The sequence below is a fragment of the Hipposideros armiger genome, unplaced genomic scaffold (genome assembly GCF_001890085.2).
Source record: "Hipposideros armiger isolate ML-2016 unplaced genomic scaffold, ASM189008v1 scaffold_363, whole genome shotgun sequence".
In the NCBI taxonomy this organism is placed as follows: Eukaryota; Metazoa; Chordata; class Mammalia; order Chiroptera; family Hipposideridae; genus Hipposideros; species Hipposideros armiger.
In genome coordinates, this window is record NW_017731713.1 from 507,167 (window position 1) to 524,426 (window position 17,260).

Genomic DNA, 17,260 nt, shown 5'->3' on the forward strand with positions numbered 1-17,260 from the left:
TTCACTCAGCCTGTCAGTAATGGTGGCGTTGTCACTCCTGTTTCCAACATGATTTGGGGGTTGGGAAGAGGGGTATGAAAAGAGTAGCACCTCCTAAATAAGAGAAAGTACGTTAAACCTGCAATGCTTTTACCTGAACCTCCATCCTCATGTAGGATCATAACCCAGATCATAACAGGTGCTCTTCCACCTGTTAGTACCTGACGAGGATAGGGTGCTAGAGTATATATTAGTCGATGGCAGTCATGAAAAAGAACACCACATATCTCTTTCTCAAACAAATAAACAAGTTGCAGTGACCCAAGCATCATAAATAGGGGGAAACCTGATTGATGACACAGCTTCCTGCCTCCATTTTCTTACTGCCAGGGAAGAGTGAAGCAGTAACCAATTGATGTTTATCAGCTTTGTTGGGACTAACTTCACCCTCTTACTTTACTCATCAGAATAAGGCAAATACATTTTATATGAAGAAAGATTGGATAGTTTCAAGGAAGACTGTGATATTTCAGAGTTTGAGCAAAGTGTTATTACAATGTAAACGTAATTTAAAACAAACAAATAAAAAAAACGAATTGCATGGCTATGGAACAAGTCCTGCTCCAATGATTACAACTGCAACTACTACTCATTCAGTCATTTGAAATCTTTGCTTGAATTCGCCATCATATAGGAAAAAATAAAAACCTCAAATGTTTCAAATTACTGTAGGCTGGAAATTCCTGATTTTCCATGTGTTTCCAGTAAGGTTTGATTTTGAGATGATTTCCGGAAAATAAAGGGAAAAAACAGAACTTGGGGAACTCATAAAAGCAAGTAATATGTGCATAATTGTGTGAGAAAAGCTAAAACAACATTTCACAGCTGGTCAGCATAAAACTGACTTGTCGGTTTTACTTTACAGATAGCACCTGTACGTCTTAAATAATACACATGTACATTATTCATTTGAAGACTTTTATACAGTATAAAATTTCTGTGTATACGAAAAATGAAAATGTAGCTTTTCCAAAAATTTATTTTCCTATAATAGTAAGTAAAACAGATTCTGAAGCATATGTTATCCATCACAACAGATAGACTGTTCTGTAATACGTCCTAGGCAGGTAGCAGAGAAAATGTTTTGAGTTTTATCAGGAATGCAGAAAATCTCCCTGAAAAAATAAAATCTCTACAAAGGGGTCCCAAGAAAGTTTTCTTTGCAAGGAGTGAGATGGCGTTGGTTAAATCCTAATAGCTCAGCTTTGATTAGGGTTTTCTATCCTCCCTCCCAGTGCAGCTGAGAGGGCAAACTGAATTGAGGTGAGTAGGTGCGGGTGCACAAGCATGCTGAGGCACATTGTGTGTTTAATCCATGTGTGCGCCATTGCGCATGTGCATTGGCGTATCAAGCAGCCTATTGTGGAATATAGGAGGCGATAGAGAGGGAGGTAAAGGGCTGGAAAAGGAGAGAACTGTTCAAGTATAGTTTCACCCGCTAGAAATTTAGGATTCATATCAAAGCTAGCATAGTAAATCCGCTCCTTGCCTTAGTCCCAAAGTGTGATCTTTGGTTTGGTTTGATTGTGTGGTAGGAACGCTTACCACAAAATCTACCCTTAATAGTTTTTTTTTAAGTGTACAAAACAGTGCTGTTCACTGGAGGTACGATGTTGTTCAGCAGATCTCTACCACGTATTTTTCTTGCATGACTGAAACTTTGTACTCATTGAATAGCAACTCCCCATCTCCCCTCCCCCTAGCCCTGGCAACCATCATCCTACTGTCTGCGTCTATGAGTTTGACTATTTTATGTGCGAGGACATGGATGAACCTGGAGGACATGATGCTAAGTGCGATAAGCCTGTCACAGAAGAACAAATACTGCATGATTGCTCTTATAGGAGGCACCAAAAATAACCTTTGGTTTTGAAGAAAGTCTTCGGAGAACTACAATTTGCGAAGTTCAGCGGGCCTGGAGGAGAGGGCCTGCCCAGAAACTTGAAGTCAGCAGACAGGGTTGCAAGCAGAGTGGGACATCTGACTCCCCGCATGCGCCATCCTGCCACTGAGGGAGATGACGTTCAGTGAGCTCACAATTCCGCAAGGCCTAGTGTAGAAATCTTGATGTGAGAAAGGAACAGAATCACACAGAGCTGAGAGACTGCGACTCGCCTAACATGGGAGGTCAGGAGCCGGTGTTTGTTTGGAGGGGAACATTTTATTGTCAGTTATGCCCTCACTCTTACTATTAAAGTCATAAATGGGGGAGGAGGAGGAAGTGACACTTTAGCAAATGGAAATTTGAGAAAACACTACTTACAGGGACACAGCAGTCCTATGGAGTGAAGCTGTACTGGAAATACAGCTCAGAGAACCCGCGGGAGTTTTTCTCTGGATTGCCCCGTTGGTAATCGTGTTCTCCAGCTCCTATTCCAAGTATCTCTTGGTACAATTGGCACCACCCTTGAACTCAGTGAGCTTCTTTGAACATTAGCCGTTGCTTAATCACCTTTATATGTCTGCAGAGAACCTCACAGAGCACTTGGCAGCAGGCCCTCGATAGATATGTGTTAAACTGGCTAGATTTTAAGAGGTGTTGTAGATTGAGCACCCATCAAGAGAGCAAAGGATTTAGGTTTCCAGAGAACTGGCCACTAGTGGACTTTTTAACCACAGGCAAGTCACTTTGATCTCAGTTCTGGGTTTCTCATTGGTAGATGGCGGGAATTGCCTTACTTGACCTCCAGCATAACTTCCAACTGGAACAGTCTGTAGTAGAAAGCCTCTCTTCCTTTTGGAAAAATGTAGAATTATATATCAGGTGTGATCATGCCTTCTATAAATTTATCATTAAATATGCACAAATGAAACTGCTACTTGGAATAATGAAGTAATGAAGTAGCAATTAGTCCACTTAAACATGATTGCTAATATATTTTGTCTTTCTACTGTTAAAAAACAATTAAATAAAAACTTCCATTCTGTGAAAATTTCTTCCTTTGACTGACAGGTGTGCTTATTTTGGGAACATAGCAGTTCATTCTAATCCAGTAGGGTAACATTTTTAAAAAGTATCACCAAATGAACTTCCTAAAGTATCCAAGTTACTCTCACAAAAAAATAAAAATTATATACAAGTAGAAATGTCCTGAATATGTAAGAATTTACTCATTTCTAAGCTGTATTAATTCCTTTCCTTATGAATATGTGGTTCTAATAAATATTTAGTACTTGCTATTCACATTTGGAGCTTTTTTGGTTTCTATCCTTTTCCTCAACTTATTTCCAAACATTTGAATAATCTACCTGAGCACAAATATCATTATTTAATTGCACTTCAAGTTAAGCATAAAATTCAAAGAAGTGTTTCATGTAAGAAATGCACTGTTTTTGAAAGAGGAGGAAAACTTTCACTAAGATAAAAATTCAGTTGGCATTTCCTCAAATGCTGAAAAAGAAATCTCCTGACTCTGCATGCAAATAACTGTAATTAATAAATTTAAACCACTGTCAGCAAAAATTCCTATCAAAATGACTTTTTGAGATGAACAATTATGAAATGATTAAAATTACTGAATCAAAATTGTTTCAGACACGGTGTTTAGTGTCAAATATTGGACTACTTTTCACTGAAATTGGTACATAAATAAATAAACGTTTTCTATAGGCACAAGAACCACAACACTTTAAGGTTATTGAAGGGTCAGAGGAGGCTGCTGGAGCCTGGGTTCCCCTCCTTTCTATCCTCATCCTGAATGTCCCTCACTCCTCAAATTATGTAATTGGTAGTATTGGCTGTGGGGAACCAACTGACCACTGAGAGACTCGGGGAACAGTTCATTCCAGCTGTGGAATTAGAAGCAACAGCCTTCAGTCACAGCAATTTCCTCCCAGGTCTGGAAGTATTTCAGAATCCACTAGGGCTTGTCACTTGGTCTGGGACCCCCAGGATCTCCTCAGTTATAATTGTGAACTAAATCTCAGGACATGCTCCACCCCCATGTCTCCCAGATGACTCCAGAGGATGCTCTGGGCACAAGGCAATGGGTGTCATTGCTGGGCATTCTAGGTTTCCCTCCTGGGGTTCGTCAGCAGCCTGAAGACCTCAAGTCAATCCAGGGCCCTCCTGATTCCCTTCCTGAAAAAGTAATCAGATCTTTTAGCAAAGGCCTGGGGAAAACACCGGCATATTGGAGTCCATCGAGGCTTCTGCATCCCCGTATATTAAACAAACGTGGAAGGACAGAAATGTGCTAGTTATACGGGATTCATTTTCCACTGATGTATTCATTAATTTGCCTGCAAGATAATAGGGGAGGAGGATGTTCCTGCTTTTACAGTAGACCTAACCTTCACCAGGTTGTGGTTACAAAGTCATCAGGTTTTTCTTTCTTTTCTATTAGAGTTGCTAATTAGAGGAAACGAAGAAGTAGCAACCGAGTCGCACTGACAATGCCACTCGTGTACTAATAAGCACCAACCTGCATTCCCCATCCCCCATACATCTTCTTTTCTTCCTTAAAAAAGAATTCTGAGAATGATAGAAAGTCGGGGCTTTAGGTGGATAAGTGGCTGTTTCAGGAGAGACACGGGTAAATACAAAAATGAGTCATTATCAGTTATCATTTAAGCCGAAGGAAGAAAAGTGTGGGTATCATTTTTTTAAACCTTATTTTTAAAAAAAGAAGAAAAAAGCGCAATTCCTTTCAAGAGTTAACTCTTTCTGGCCCAGCGTTCTTAAAGCAAAGCAAAGGAAGTCCCAGTCATCTGGGATTAAGTGACAGATTGTGGGCACTGATGCAAAACACGCTGGAGAAAGGGGGAAGCCCGCGGCTCCAACACAAAGGCGCGAAGTTCCCAGGCCCGCGGCGGCCCTGCCGGGGGCACAGAAACACTCAGGGCGCCGCGACGCGCCAGGAAGCCGCTGAGCTCTGTGGCCGCCCGGCCCCTCTGCTGGTGGCTGGGAGAAGTTAGTCACCCGGAGCCCTAACCCGGCGAACATCCATCGAAGCGCGCAAACCGAGGAATGGGGAGGAAGGAAACTCGGGACCGGGGCGGCTGGGAGGAGGCGAGAGGAACGCGGGGCGCAGGGGGCGCAGGGGACGCAGAAAGCACTTGGCTGGTGGGTGGATGGAGTGGCAAGGTCTGCGAGGCCGAAGTGCGCGGCCATGCACAGGGGAAAAATTCGAGGCAGGAAAGTTCCTACGGAGGGAAAGAAAAGCAGGAGACAAGGAGACAGGGAGCGACTTGAAATGTCTAAGTAACTTTAAAAACACACCAAACACCCCCTTCAGGAGATGAGGTAAGCCGAGGTTAGCCAACCCCGATTCGTTGTGAAATATCAGACGAACCCGGAGCCGCTGTGGCTTTAAATGAGGCCAAGGAAATCTTCTGTTTTTCTTACCCAAATACTTTTTTTCCCCTCTCGCCCTAGCTCCCTCCCACGTCCCTCCTTCCACCTCGCCGGGTCCCTTCCTCCTTCCCGGTCTGCCTTTCCTCGATCACCCCCCTCGCCCGCCCTCCCCCATCTGATTAGGCGCGGACGGGGAAGGGTGGGAGTGGTGGGGGAAGCTCTCCCTTTAAGAGGCAGCTTGCAGTGACGAATTGTTGAAATTGCCATTGCAGGATGGCATGCCGCTATAAATTCATTGTTCCACCTCCTCGCATCTTCACAGCGCTCGCGCTGCTCTCCGCGCTCGCAGCGGCCGACTGGGGATGACCGCGGGCAGGAAGGCATTGCATCCGAAGGGACACGGACGCGCCGCTTCACTGGCTTGCTGCAGGCTGACCCTTGTGTTTTTGTTTTAATTTTTATGGAGTTTCCCCCTCTCTTTCTTTCCTTTCGCCTGGTTCCAGAGGAGTCAAGGAAACCCACAAAATAAGAAAGGAAGTGGGCTCCGGAGCTTGTAACCCCGGCTGCCGGCGGGTCCCGGGCAGCAAGGGGGCGGGAGGCAGCGCGCACCAGTTGCCCGCCTGGTGCGCGGCACCTTCCTTACTTTTCTTGGTGCAGCGACAGTGGCTGCATTTGGGGTGGATTTGGGTTTTTCCCCTTTCCTTATATTTACTGATTCTCCACAGCCCGGCTTTTCTGTAATTTTTTTTCCCCCCCGTCTTTCCGGAGCACGAATCCAAACATTTTCCAAACCAACAAAGAAAAGTTCGCACGCTGGCACCGTGGCTCGGACGGGCTGGCACTGCTGCCGGGTCTCCCTCCCTCCGACACTTGACTCAACTTGCAAGCGTGTGTGTGTGTGTGTGTGTGTGTGTGTGTGTGTGTGTGTGTGTGTGTGTGTGTGTGTGTGCCCCTACCTCCCTCCCCGGTAACTTCCATAGCGAATAACGAATACCCATAAAGTCCCCGCCGCGCAGCCCCTCCCCGCGGGCAGCGCACTATGCTGCTCCGGTGGGCGTCCCTGCTGATGCTGTGCGCGCTCCGCCTGCCCCTGGTCGCCGCCGGCTCCGCCGCGGCACCTGCCCAGGATAAAGCCGGGCAGCCACGGACTGCTGCAGCGGCCGCCCAGCCCCGCCGGCGGCAGCGGGAGGAGGCGCAGGAGCAGACCGAGCCTCCGGGCCACCCGCACACCCTGGAGCCGCAGCGCAGCAGCGGCGGGCTCGTACAGAACATCGACCAGATCTACTCGGGCGGCGGCAAGGTGGGCTACCTAGTGTATGCGGGGGGCCGGAGATTCCTCCTTGACTTGGAGCGGGATGGCTCGGTGGCTGCCGCTGGCTTTGTGCCCGCAGGAGACGGGCGGAGCGCAACCCGACGCCACCGGGGCCACTGCTTCTACCGAGGCACGGTGGACGGCAGCCCGCGCTCCCTGGCTGTCTTTGACCTCTGCGGTGGTCTCGACGGCTTCTTCGCGGTCAAGCACGCGCGCTACACCCTGAAGCCACTACTGCGCGCGCCCTGGGCGGAGGCAGAGGCTGGGCGCGTGTACGGAGACGGGTCAGCTCGGGTCCTGCACGCCTACACACGTGAGGGCTTCAGCTTTGAGGCCCTGCCGCCGCGCACCAGCTGCGAGACCCCAGCGTCTCCGCCAGGGCCGCCTGAGCGCCCCCCTCCGCATAGCAGCCCGGACCGACGCTGGACGCTCGCCCCGCAATTCCTGGACCAGTCGGCTCCCTCGAACCACGGGGGCCAGGGAGCACAGACGTGGTGGCGGCGGCGGCGCCGCTCCATCTCCCGGGCCCGCCAGGTGGAGCTGCTTCTGGTGGCTGACGCGTCCATGGCGCAGATGTATGGCCGGGGCCTGCAGCATTACCTGCTGACCCTAGCATCCATCGCCAACCGGCTGTACAGCCACGCCAGCATCGAGAACCACATCCGTCTGGCCGTAGTGAAGGTGGTGGTGCTGGGCGACAAGGACAAGAGCCTGGAGGTGAGCAAGAACGCAGCCACCACTCTCAAGAACTTTTGCAAGTGGCAGCACCAGCACAACCAGCTGGGGGATGACCATGACGAGCACTACGATGCAGCCATCCTGTTTACTCGAGAGGTAGGTGCAACCTGGGAGGGTGGTCCAAGCAAAAGGGACAGCCTTACTGACGGCCTTGCTTCTCCCACAAACCACCTGTCACTATGAATAGGCTTAACTGCTTCTTGCAGGAAACCCAGCCAGCCTCCAACTTGGGTCCTGTATTGAGAGTAGCCCTAGCAGCAATCCCCTCCTTAAAGAAGCAGACCCGCTTAGATAATCAGTCAGTCAATCAGGCAGGACGTCTCTAGTCTGGGGTCTGGTGTTGTCCATGCATACATATGGTAGAAGGGACCAGAATGCTTGGGGAAAGTGTAGATACTAAATGGGAAAAGGGGAAAGCAAGTTTGCCTTTGGAATCAGTGGTCTTCTACTTCCCAGTGAGCCCCAAAATGGAAATTTGTCCTTAATGGAAAGAGCTTGATGGTTGGTCCGTTGTAGTCACTTTTATCTATGACCTTCCTTTGTAAATGCCCATACCTTCTTACTTAAACCTCGCCTATATTAAGTTGAAAGAAGACTTTTCTGAAGAAAGGACTATTTTTTCATTCTGGCTTTCTAATGAAGTTCTTACATGTCTACCTTGGTGGAATCCCCTTCCTGTGAAGGAAGGAATGTGGGAAGGAAGGAGGAGGGAGGGGGAGGGGGACAGAGAAACCCAATCTTGTGAGGTTTCTTAGTAACTTCTTACCTAGTTACCCAGGGCACCACAAGCACTGCCCTCTCCTCTGCAGCTGCCAGTGAAAGGTCACATCCAGCTTACATTTTTGGGTTTTGGATGCATGTTTCTGAAGCCCCAGTGTGGAAAGATCTGGGCAAAATGGCAAGGCATGAGGAAGAATGTTTTCCCAGGATTTCCTCTTTTAAAGATGGTTACAGGAAGGGGAAGAAACTGACCTTTATAGACCCAGAGGTTCGGGGAGGAACAGAGTATCTATGTGCACAATCATTAAACCACCACCTAAGTGTGACATTCAGACACAAAGTCTGGGCTGGGTTTGAGCCTGGGTTGCTCAGAGCTCTGTCCACAGTTTTCACAACTCTATTCTGATTGGCAGTTTTAAGTCATGCCTCTCAGATGCCTGGTAAGAATCAACTTTTAAAGCTCATTCGTTAAGTGTTGGAGATCCATCTAGCATAGCTGAAGGACTAGAAACTTTGAAATATTCAAAATCGTGGTATGAAATGGAGTAACCTGAGCAAGGACAGGAAATTCAATGATGGCTTGCTGGAGGTTTCCGAGCCACTCAGCTCCACTACCTAATTCTCCTGTTTTTACTCAGACACCCTGGGGTGAAGGGAAAGTGTTGATAAATTTGGGGTGGAGAAACATTTGTGGTTCACGGGGTGTACATCAATGTAAACCACATGTAAACAATAACACCGGGGGGGGGGGGGGGCAGCAGTTTAGGGAGAGCCGGGCAGGACATGGGGCTGTGTACCATGTGAAATCTTTCTCCTCATTAAGTGATCTCTTGGAAGCCATCCTTTAATTTCTCTGCACAACATAAACCTTTGAAATGGAAGAACATTCAATTTGCAGGTTCCAATATGAAGTGATGCTCTCTTGTAAAACTATTGCTTTCTTACTTGGTTTCCAAGGTCTTTTTATTTGGGGGGGGGGGCGGGGAGCAACTTTCCATGTCTGGATTTCTTGCTTTGCTACATCACAAGAGGCTGCCAAGAAGGAGGCTTCACAGAGTTTATGGAAGGAAGTTCTCCAAAGACAGAGGAAAAAATATTTTTGTAGGCATACTGCTCCAAAGAGTACATTTTAATAGTTCACTTTCATTTTTGAATACAAACGCATATTCCATAACTTTTAAGATAAATAAAAACTAATAGAAGACTCCATTACTTCTTACCTCCTGCCCCACAATTTTCCTAATTGCTTCCCAGAAAAAAAGGAAAACTAGTCAGTGATTCTAAATTATTTGTCTGTTGCTTTTTCTGGATTTGTTTTTTGTTTGGGTGGGTAATAATTCCTATTTTCCAAGCTCTGAACCGTATCAGTGTATTTTAAATAGATAAGAGCCAGGGAGAAATAAATTAATGATCTATCTTAATTTTAAGAAGTATTATAATTACATTCATTTTTTTCAAGTGAGTGTGCACATGGAAAGTATTTTACATGGTTCCTCCCTGATCGCCTTGCCAAGCAGAAGCACACTTTTTGTAGAGCAATTCTCATTTAGTGTGTGGCTAGCCCTCTGGAATGTACATCGGACTCGGTGAGAACCAAATATTTGAAAAGCATGTGTGTTATGAATATATGCACCTAATTTAAAAGAGTGCTATTAATTCAGGGGCTGAGGAAAATATTACAAGACTTTATGCAGCATTCATTGGAGAGCACTTCAGCATGTAAAGTTAATCTCCACCTAATACTTCAGAATGTGGAAAACAAGAAGGCGAGAAGAGAAATTATCTGAGCTCTTCTAGCCCATGGAAAGTAGATCTCTTAAGACCTAAAGAGAAACTTTCATGGCTATTTTTTTTTTCAATGAGAAATACCCAGAGTTGGCACCAGGATCCTACTTTTACAACTCTGTTTTGATGTAAGAAATGCGTTGCTTAGCAGCCAGACGCTAAGCCATGAAATCCATGTTTTGATGGGCTCTGAGAACTGTTCCAATTGTGTGTCCAGATGTTTTCTCCTAAATTGCTTATTTTTCAGGCATGAAGCAAATGTGTGAGGATATGTTTTCCACTCCTGTTTACTAGCCGGGGCCACCTTGAACGTTGTGTCTGGGAGTCAGCAGAATCTTGCTAGTAATTCATTTATCAATCTAACACACTTCACTGTCAAGGTTGTACCCCAGCACTCAGCCCTGTTCTAATTAGAGAAACTTTAGCACCAGTCGATTTTCTGGCATAAGAGCCATTTTTTATTCTGGAATGGCACTTATGCTGGAATTCACACCCCTTTTGCCATCAAACAGTAGAAATCCAATCTCCCCAGGATTTAATGTTGCTTTCCAGAATTCTTTCCTTGTTCCTGGCATCCTCTTTTATTTTAAAGTAGTTTCTTTAAAGACAAACCCCTAAACCCATTTTGGAGACCATGTGCTCTTTTAGAAACAAAAGCCCTACCAGCTTGATAACAAAACTGTCAAATGTTTAACATCCCTTGCCCCTACACAACATCAAATGTTTCACTCCTTCATGGATTGAAAACATTGGATTGAAACTGAACCAGCTATGAGACTATGCAATATAAACGGCTCATTCAGTTTCATTAATTATCAGCATGCCAGTTAATAGGCAGTTGTCTTCCCGCTAACATCTCTCTTTATGCAGTGCCTTACAATGCCATTTTGAGGACTCCACAGATAGCATTTCTCCTTTACAAGCTGGTTCCTTGTTAGATTCCAACAATAGGGGGCCCCAGAGGGAGATCAGAAGCTTGGAGGAGGGAGAAGGATGTGCTTTTTCTTATCTGCTTGCTGACTGGATTGACACATTCAATTGCATATTTGAGTTCAAATTCCATTTAAAGTCAAAAGTGAAACTTTAGCAAAGGATTCATAGCCTATAGGTCAACTGCAATCAATAGAAGGCGAAATAACTCAGAAATGGGAATACCAGAAGCAGATGAATCAGCTCTAGTTGACATTTTAAAAATGCTTGGTGAATTGAAAGTTGCTAAGAGAGTAAATCTTAAAAGTTTTTATTACAAGAAAAAAAATCTGTACCTATGTGTCATGATGGATGTTAACTACACTTACTGCGGTAATCATTTCATGATACAGACATGATACATTATGTTGTATACCTGAAACTCATATAATGCTATAATTCAATTATATCACAGTGAAAAAATAAACTGTGAAGAATATTCTGAAAAATCTGAAGTCTATTAGAGACAATATAGCACACTACTCAGAACGTATTTCATGATTGTCTTTCTCACGTCAACACATGCCAATAGTGCTTTCTATGTGCGAGGCACTCAATTAGGTGTTGAAGGCAGCCAGATGGAAAATACCTGGTCCCTGTCCACCAAGACTTATCATCATGGGAGAGGAAGCTCAAACATGTATATAAGTCACACTAATGTTAGGGAAACTCGGATAAATGATGTAACCGAGCTATAAACAAAGTCTGCCAAAGGAGAGGAGAGGGAACAATCAATTCTGCCTAAGGATCTTTATACAGGCTTCATTGCAAATGTAGAATTGAATTGGCCCTTGAAGGATGGGCAGATTTTATTTAGAATCAGCCAGCTTTTTTATTGAGCATTTTTAATATACTATCTCTCATCATAAATCATTTTACAGTGAATCCTTTCAACCATCTGCAACCAAAGTATCATTGTCATAAGTTGACAGGTAAGGACATCCATTCAAAGAGAAATAGAGATAATCTTCTCAGAGCAACAGCTGGCAAGTGGCAGAGAAAGTAGGCTGGTCTAAGTCTCGTGCTCTCTAAAATTATAATTAATTCACTCAGACATTCAATATGTTCCTAATAGGCAGAGGTGGATTTAAAAAGTGGTCCCTTTTCTAAGAATCTGTTCCAGGAAACAGACAAGGAAATGGGTAATTGCTGTACGGAATGATGACTTTTATGATGGACGTGGTCATTAGATGTTATCCAAGCACAAAAGAAGGTTGCCTAACCCATTTAAGTTCAATTTGGAAGAAAGAGGAGGACTTAGCCAGACCCATAAGGAGAAGACAGGTTTTGCAGAGACACCAAACTATCATGTGCAATGGCCCAGAGGCAGCATGGTGATTCTGTGAAATGGAGGGGGTAGATGTGATAGGATAGACAATATCAGAGTGGAAGGGTGATAGATTAGTCTAGAGGAGATGATAGCAACCAAATTAGAGAAGAAATTGTACGCCACGTGTATTAGTCTGCTCAGGCTGCCAAAACAGAATGCCATAGACTGGGTGGCTTAAACAAGAGAAATATATTTGCTCACAGTCCTGGAGGCTGGGAAGTCCAAGATCAAGGTTCCAGCCTATTTACTTTCTGGTGAGCGATCTCTTCCTGGCTTGTAAACTCTACCTTCTCGCTGTGTGCTCACATGGCCTTTCCTCAGTGGACTCGGGGATGAGGGGATGGGTGAAGGGAGAGGCTGAGAGACAGAAGGAGGGAGAGTGAGAAAGAGCTCTAGTGCCTCTTCCTGTAGGATACTAATCTTATTGGATCAGGGCCCCACCCTTATATCATTTAACCTTGATTCTCAATTACCTTCTTTCTTAATGACCTCCTTAAGGGCCCTGTCTCCATATACAGTCATTTTAGGGAGTAAAGCTTCAACATATGAATTTCGTGGGGAACCCAAGTCAGTCCATAGCACCATACTACAAAGTTTAAATTATAAAATAACTTCAGTGGGAATTTACAGAAAGAAAGCAGCAGTGGCCGGAGGTGTGTTCTGGAATGAGCCCTCTGGCCTAAGTAGTTGTTCCTGGGTCCAGGGGGAGCTTTTGCCAACGATTTTGGTAATCTTCAAGAGGAGATTTGAGATGGTCTCAGGAAAGCACTAACTTTAGAAATTGAGATGCAGGGACTGAATCAAGAAATGTTAAAATGAGGTAGATGTGAGTGAATTAATCCTTTCAATCCTTTCTAGCAGAAGGAATATTTGGGCTATGGTTAGGGCCAAAAATGTTGGTGAGATATGCAGGAAATAATGGACAGGTGGACCATGAAGGTGAGGTAGAGGCCAACAAGCAGCTTGGGTTGCATGGTGCAAGGTTGAATGCCGGGCTAAGGTTGGTGCGTCTTTTAAATTTTAAAGGGATTGAGGAATCTTATGAGACCTGGGCTCTAAGAAGGTAACCAATGGCAGCATATAGGTAGGGAAGTTACAAAAGACAAAGGGACAAGTTTGAAGCCTTGGGTGACAGTCCAGTGAGGAAAGAATAAGACAATGAATAAGAAATAGAGGAAAGCTACATGAGCCATTTGGTAGATGGAGTCAGTGACTTACAGGGACCAATCAGATGTGGTAGGCGAAGGAGGCAAGTTAATGATGTCACCAGGTTTCTTATCCAGCACTTCCATTTTCTTGTGTTCTGGAAGGAACATCTTTCTTAGTGCATTTTGTATAGTTAGTATGCCTCTAAATTATCGAGTTATACCAAACACACCATAGAGATAAAGACCATGCTGCATTATTTGTTGCAAAAAAGGAATTTGCTTGACCGGTCACAGTTTATGGATGTAAAAGATAACAGTGATGTCAAGAATAACATAGGTAATGATTTAACAGTACCGTGGTGAAGTAAGTTCAGGAACTTGAGTTTTTGGATATAGGTTTGAATTTCAGGTCCCCAGTCTCAAATTTGTGACTTTGGACACCTATTGCCCCTGAGCTTTAATGTCTCCATCTATAAATTTTGGAGTGCTTTCATTTAATAGCTAGAAAGCTGTTAGGATCACCTGGTCTGAACTCCTGGTGTTAATGATGATGGAACTTTGTCTCAAAGCATATCAATCATTTACATAATGATTTTACGAATGGAGTTAGAATTAAGAGCAATCCACCTTCCACTTGTTGTCTCTAATCAGCTTCCATGCCCGTTCGCCAAAATGACTCCTCCAAGTTTTTGTTCCCCTCAATCCCCAACTTGCTCCATCTCTTCTTCCCCTTCTTCTCGCCTCACATTCAGAGAAAGATTCCTGTGTTGGAACCCTGGGCCCAGCTTTCTTTCCACTATCTTTCCAGCTTTCCCTGAGTGCCCAGCACCTAACAAATCCTGTGTACTCCTGCCACAACAAACTTCTTGTCATTCCCCAAACAGACCCTGCCTCCTACCACCCCTATGTATTCACCAATCTTTCCTTGTTAGAATACCCTTCCTCTAAGCCTGTCAGACTTCTGTTCATGCCTCAAGATCCAGTTACCTCCTTCCAGTCACCTTTCTTGGTTTCCCCAAGGGGAGCTCATCCATTCCTCTTCTGCATTCCCTCAACAATCTGTTCATAGCAGCACGTTGTGATCTGCTCCCCTCAGAGCATATCTGTTTTGCTCACTAGATCCTAATGTTTCTTTTCTTTTTTTTTTTTTTTAGCTGAGCCATCCTGCTACCTATTGGCAGCTCAGCGNTTTTTTTTTTAGCTGAGCCATCCTGCTACCTATTGGCAGCTCAGCGGCTACTCAGCTTGGGCTGGACTCGAACCGCTGTTGCTCAGAGCTCAAACTCTTGAGCGAGCTCTTAACCAACTGAGCCACTCGGCCGGCCCTAGATCCTAATGTTTCTTAAGGGCCAGGACTGGATCTTCTTTTATTGATTTACTACTTGTCAGCATTTAGCATGGTGTCTGGCAGATTGTGGGCACACAATCATTGTCTTAGGCATGAATGCCCTTGGATCTCTTGGCCCCTAATCCAGTCGGGCTCTGTATGCCTGGTATCACTTAGTTGTATTCAGAAGCGTGGGTAGAGATTGTGTAACATGGGATATTGTAATGGTCGGGCTAACAGACCCAATTAATATAGTCTCTACTGAGATCCAAATCAAGACCTTTTTTATTAGGGGTTGCTGGATAGGTAGCCAGAAAGCCAAATGACACCTCAAGAATCAGATCCACAGGACAAATATGAATTATACTGTATAAGTGTATATTTGTGTAATACTTATGACTGAAATATGCTTTATGCCAGAAATATTCTTCTATCTCTAATCACTCTTCATAGGCATTGGTAGACAGATAACTAGGCATCCGAGGCTGGTTAAACCATCTTCTATGTTCTTCCCTTGAGCTTCATGCTTGTCCTTACCAGGTGGTAATATCTATAGAAACAGGAATTGTTGTGATTTAACTCCAGATTCTCCTGTATGAGGTATTCTTCCTTAATCTTGACTACTGTAACTACAGTTGTCACGATATCTGCTCTTATCAGCATGTGTTTCCTTTTAGCTTTTCCCACAACACATTTATGTTGCATCAGAGACCCACCTCCCAGGCAAGGCTAGAAATCTTACAACTCCTGTTGTTCAGTTCTCTTTGCACATTCGCATCTGCTTGGCCCATTTTCCCCACCCAGTGCCGATCCCTAGGATTCTCCAAGTTACATCTTGGCATCTGCTTCTCAAGGTAGCATACTTGGCTAGCTCCCTGCCCCCAACTCCAACTGCAAGCATAGGTTGGGCATACGATTAGTCCTTCTGAATTCCATGATAAATCATAGGTATTGCCACATTCATAATCCTTTCAGTGGCCAAACCTGGTGAATGGTCACCACGTCAGCGACTTCCCTGTCTGATCTTCATTGTTCTTGATGACCATCTCGGCTCTACTTTTAAGTTAGATACAATGTCCCAGTCATGTCTCCTGGCCAACACACCACAAACCCACTGGTCAAATCTGCATGTTCTTGCAACTCTCACATTTTACTAAATCTTCCATCGCATTACCATCTACACCATGGTGATAAGATATTGATCCTGCATGAAAAGAACCATCTTTAACATAATGAATATATAAGTTACCTGCAGATTTACACTTTCCAAACATAAAAGTCCTTGTCAATACTTTTAATTCATTCACATCGATGTGACTACTGTATGTGATTCACATTTCTTTAGAATCCCCTGCCTCCAGACCCAGATGGATGATGAGATAGGTAGATAGATAGATGATAGATAGATAGATAGATAGATAGACAATAGATACTATTGCCCCATAGTATTCTTAATCCTACCCTAAATAATAATAATAATAATAATAATAATAATAATAATAATTCCTATAAACTTCAAATAAAGCTTGCATCTGTAAATGTTATAAATCACCACAAAAAATAGACATGAGTATCATGTACTGTATTCCTAATAATTTGATACACAAGTTGAATTTAATACATCAGAATGAACATTGGATCGCAAAGAAATACAGGCATTTATTGTTAATCCTGGGGATGAAACCATAACTGTGCCACAATGTTTGAAATTGTGTGAATTCAATGGAAAGGTTGCCAATTTACATAATGATAGTTACAGAAATATACAGTGTGGCTATGTAGTCACGGGGTTTAATCAGTGTGTTAAAAAACATAACTGATCTGTTCATAATTTTGTCATATGCACGCATGTCCATGGCCAAGGGCCAAATGCACTTAATGCAATTCAAGGATGACAAGGAGGATTGATGGCCTCTAGTGAGCAATTGATTACCAGTAAATACAGCGATGTTAAAAATCCAGCTTATACTTCATTCAGAACAGAAAGGCCATTTCCATTTGCTGTGGTTCTTCATCCAAGTTTATTAATAAAATAAGGAGTAAGAAGGGGAAACAATTCTTGGATTTTATTAGTCAAAGATAACAAACCCTGAATTGTGAAGATGAACATAAGCCTTGGTTTACAAAATATGTGTGTGCAGAAATAACTTCGAGTGTCTAGCAATTCACTTAAACCATGACCTGGGTCTTTGGTCTTAAAGCAACTAAAAAAAATGGTTAGGGGGAGAAATGGATTAAAAAATGTATTGTACTATATGATTATCTCAAAGACTGATTATTATGCAGAAGTGTGTTCCAATTTCAATTTTACAAACTACTAATTTATTCTCAGCAGCTGTAATTTGAGATCCCACGGGATGATATATAAGAACACACGAGAAACTTTGGTAGGCTATTGTTGGTTTGGTGACTTGATTCACCAAGGCTCCTTGGCTGAGATTTCCACTGTCTGAAGCTATAAAAACATGGCAGCCACAGTGTAATTCATCACAGCTGGAGTCTCATGATACACAGCGCACAATAAGAACCTGAAAATGTACTAAAAAGATCATAGGACATTATCCTGTAAATATTTTTCACCTTGGTTGATTTTTTA

At 43.9% G+C, this 17,260-nt stretch overlaps 1 protein-coding gene across 2 annotated transcripts in view; it reads left to right on the plus strand.

The window, feature by feature from the left end:
• The first annotated feature begins 5,114 nt into the window (after positions 1 to 5,114).
• Positions 5,115 to 17,260, plus strand: part of ADAMTS5 (ADAM metallopeptidase with thrombospondin type 1 motif 5) — a 43,500-nt gene continuing 31,354 nt past the window's right edge. The window contains exons 1-2 of one of the 2 annotated variants that reach the window (XM_019662019.1): positions 5,115 to 5,284; positions 5,608 to 7,481. In XM_019662019.1, the coding sequence (XP_019517564.1) occupies positions 6,375 to 7,481 (1,107 nt within the window). In that variant the 5' untranslated portion in view covers positions 5,115 to 5,284; positions 5,608 to 6,374. Of the gene's footprint in view, positions 5,285 to 5,419; positions 7,482 to 17,260 lie in introns of those variants that run through there. The other variant, XM_019662018.1, reaches the window with a different exon arrangement.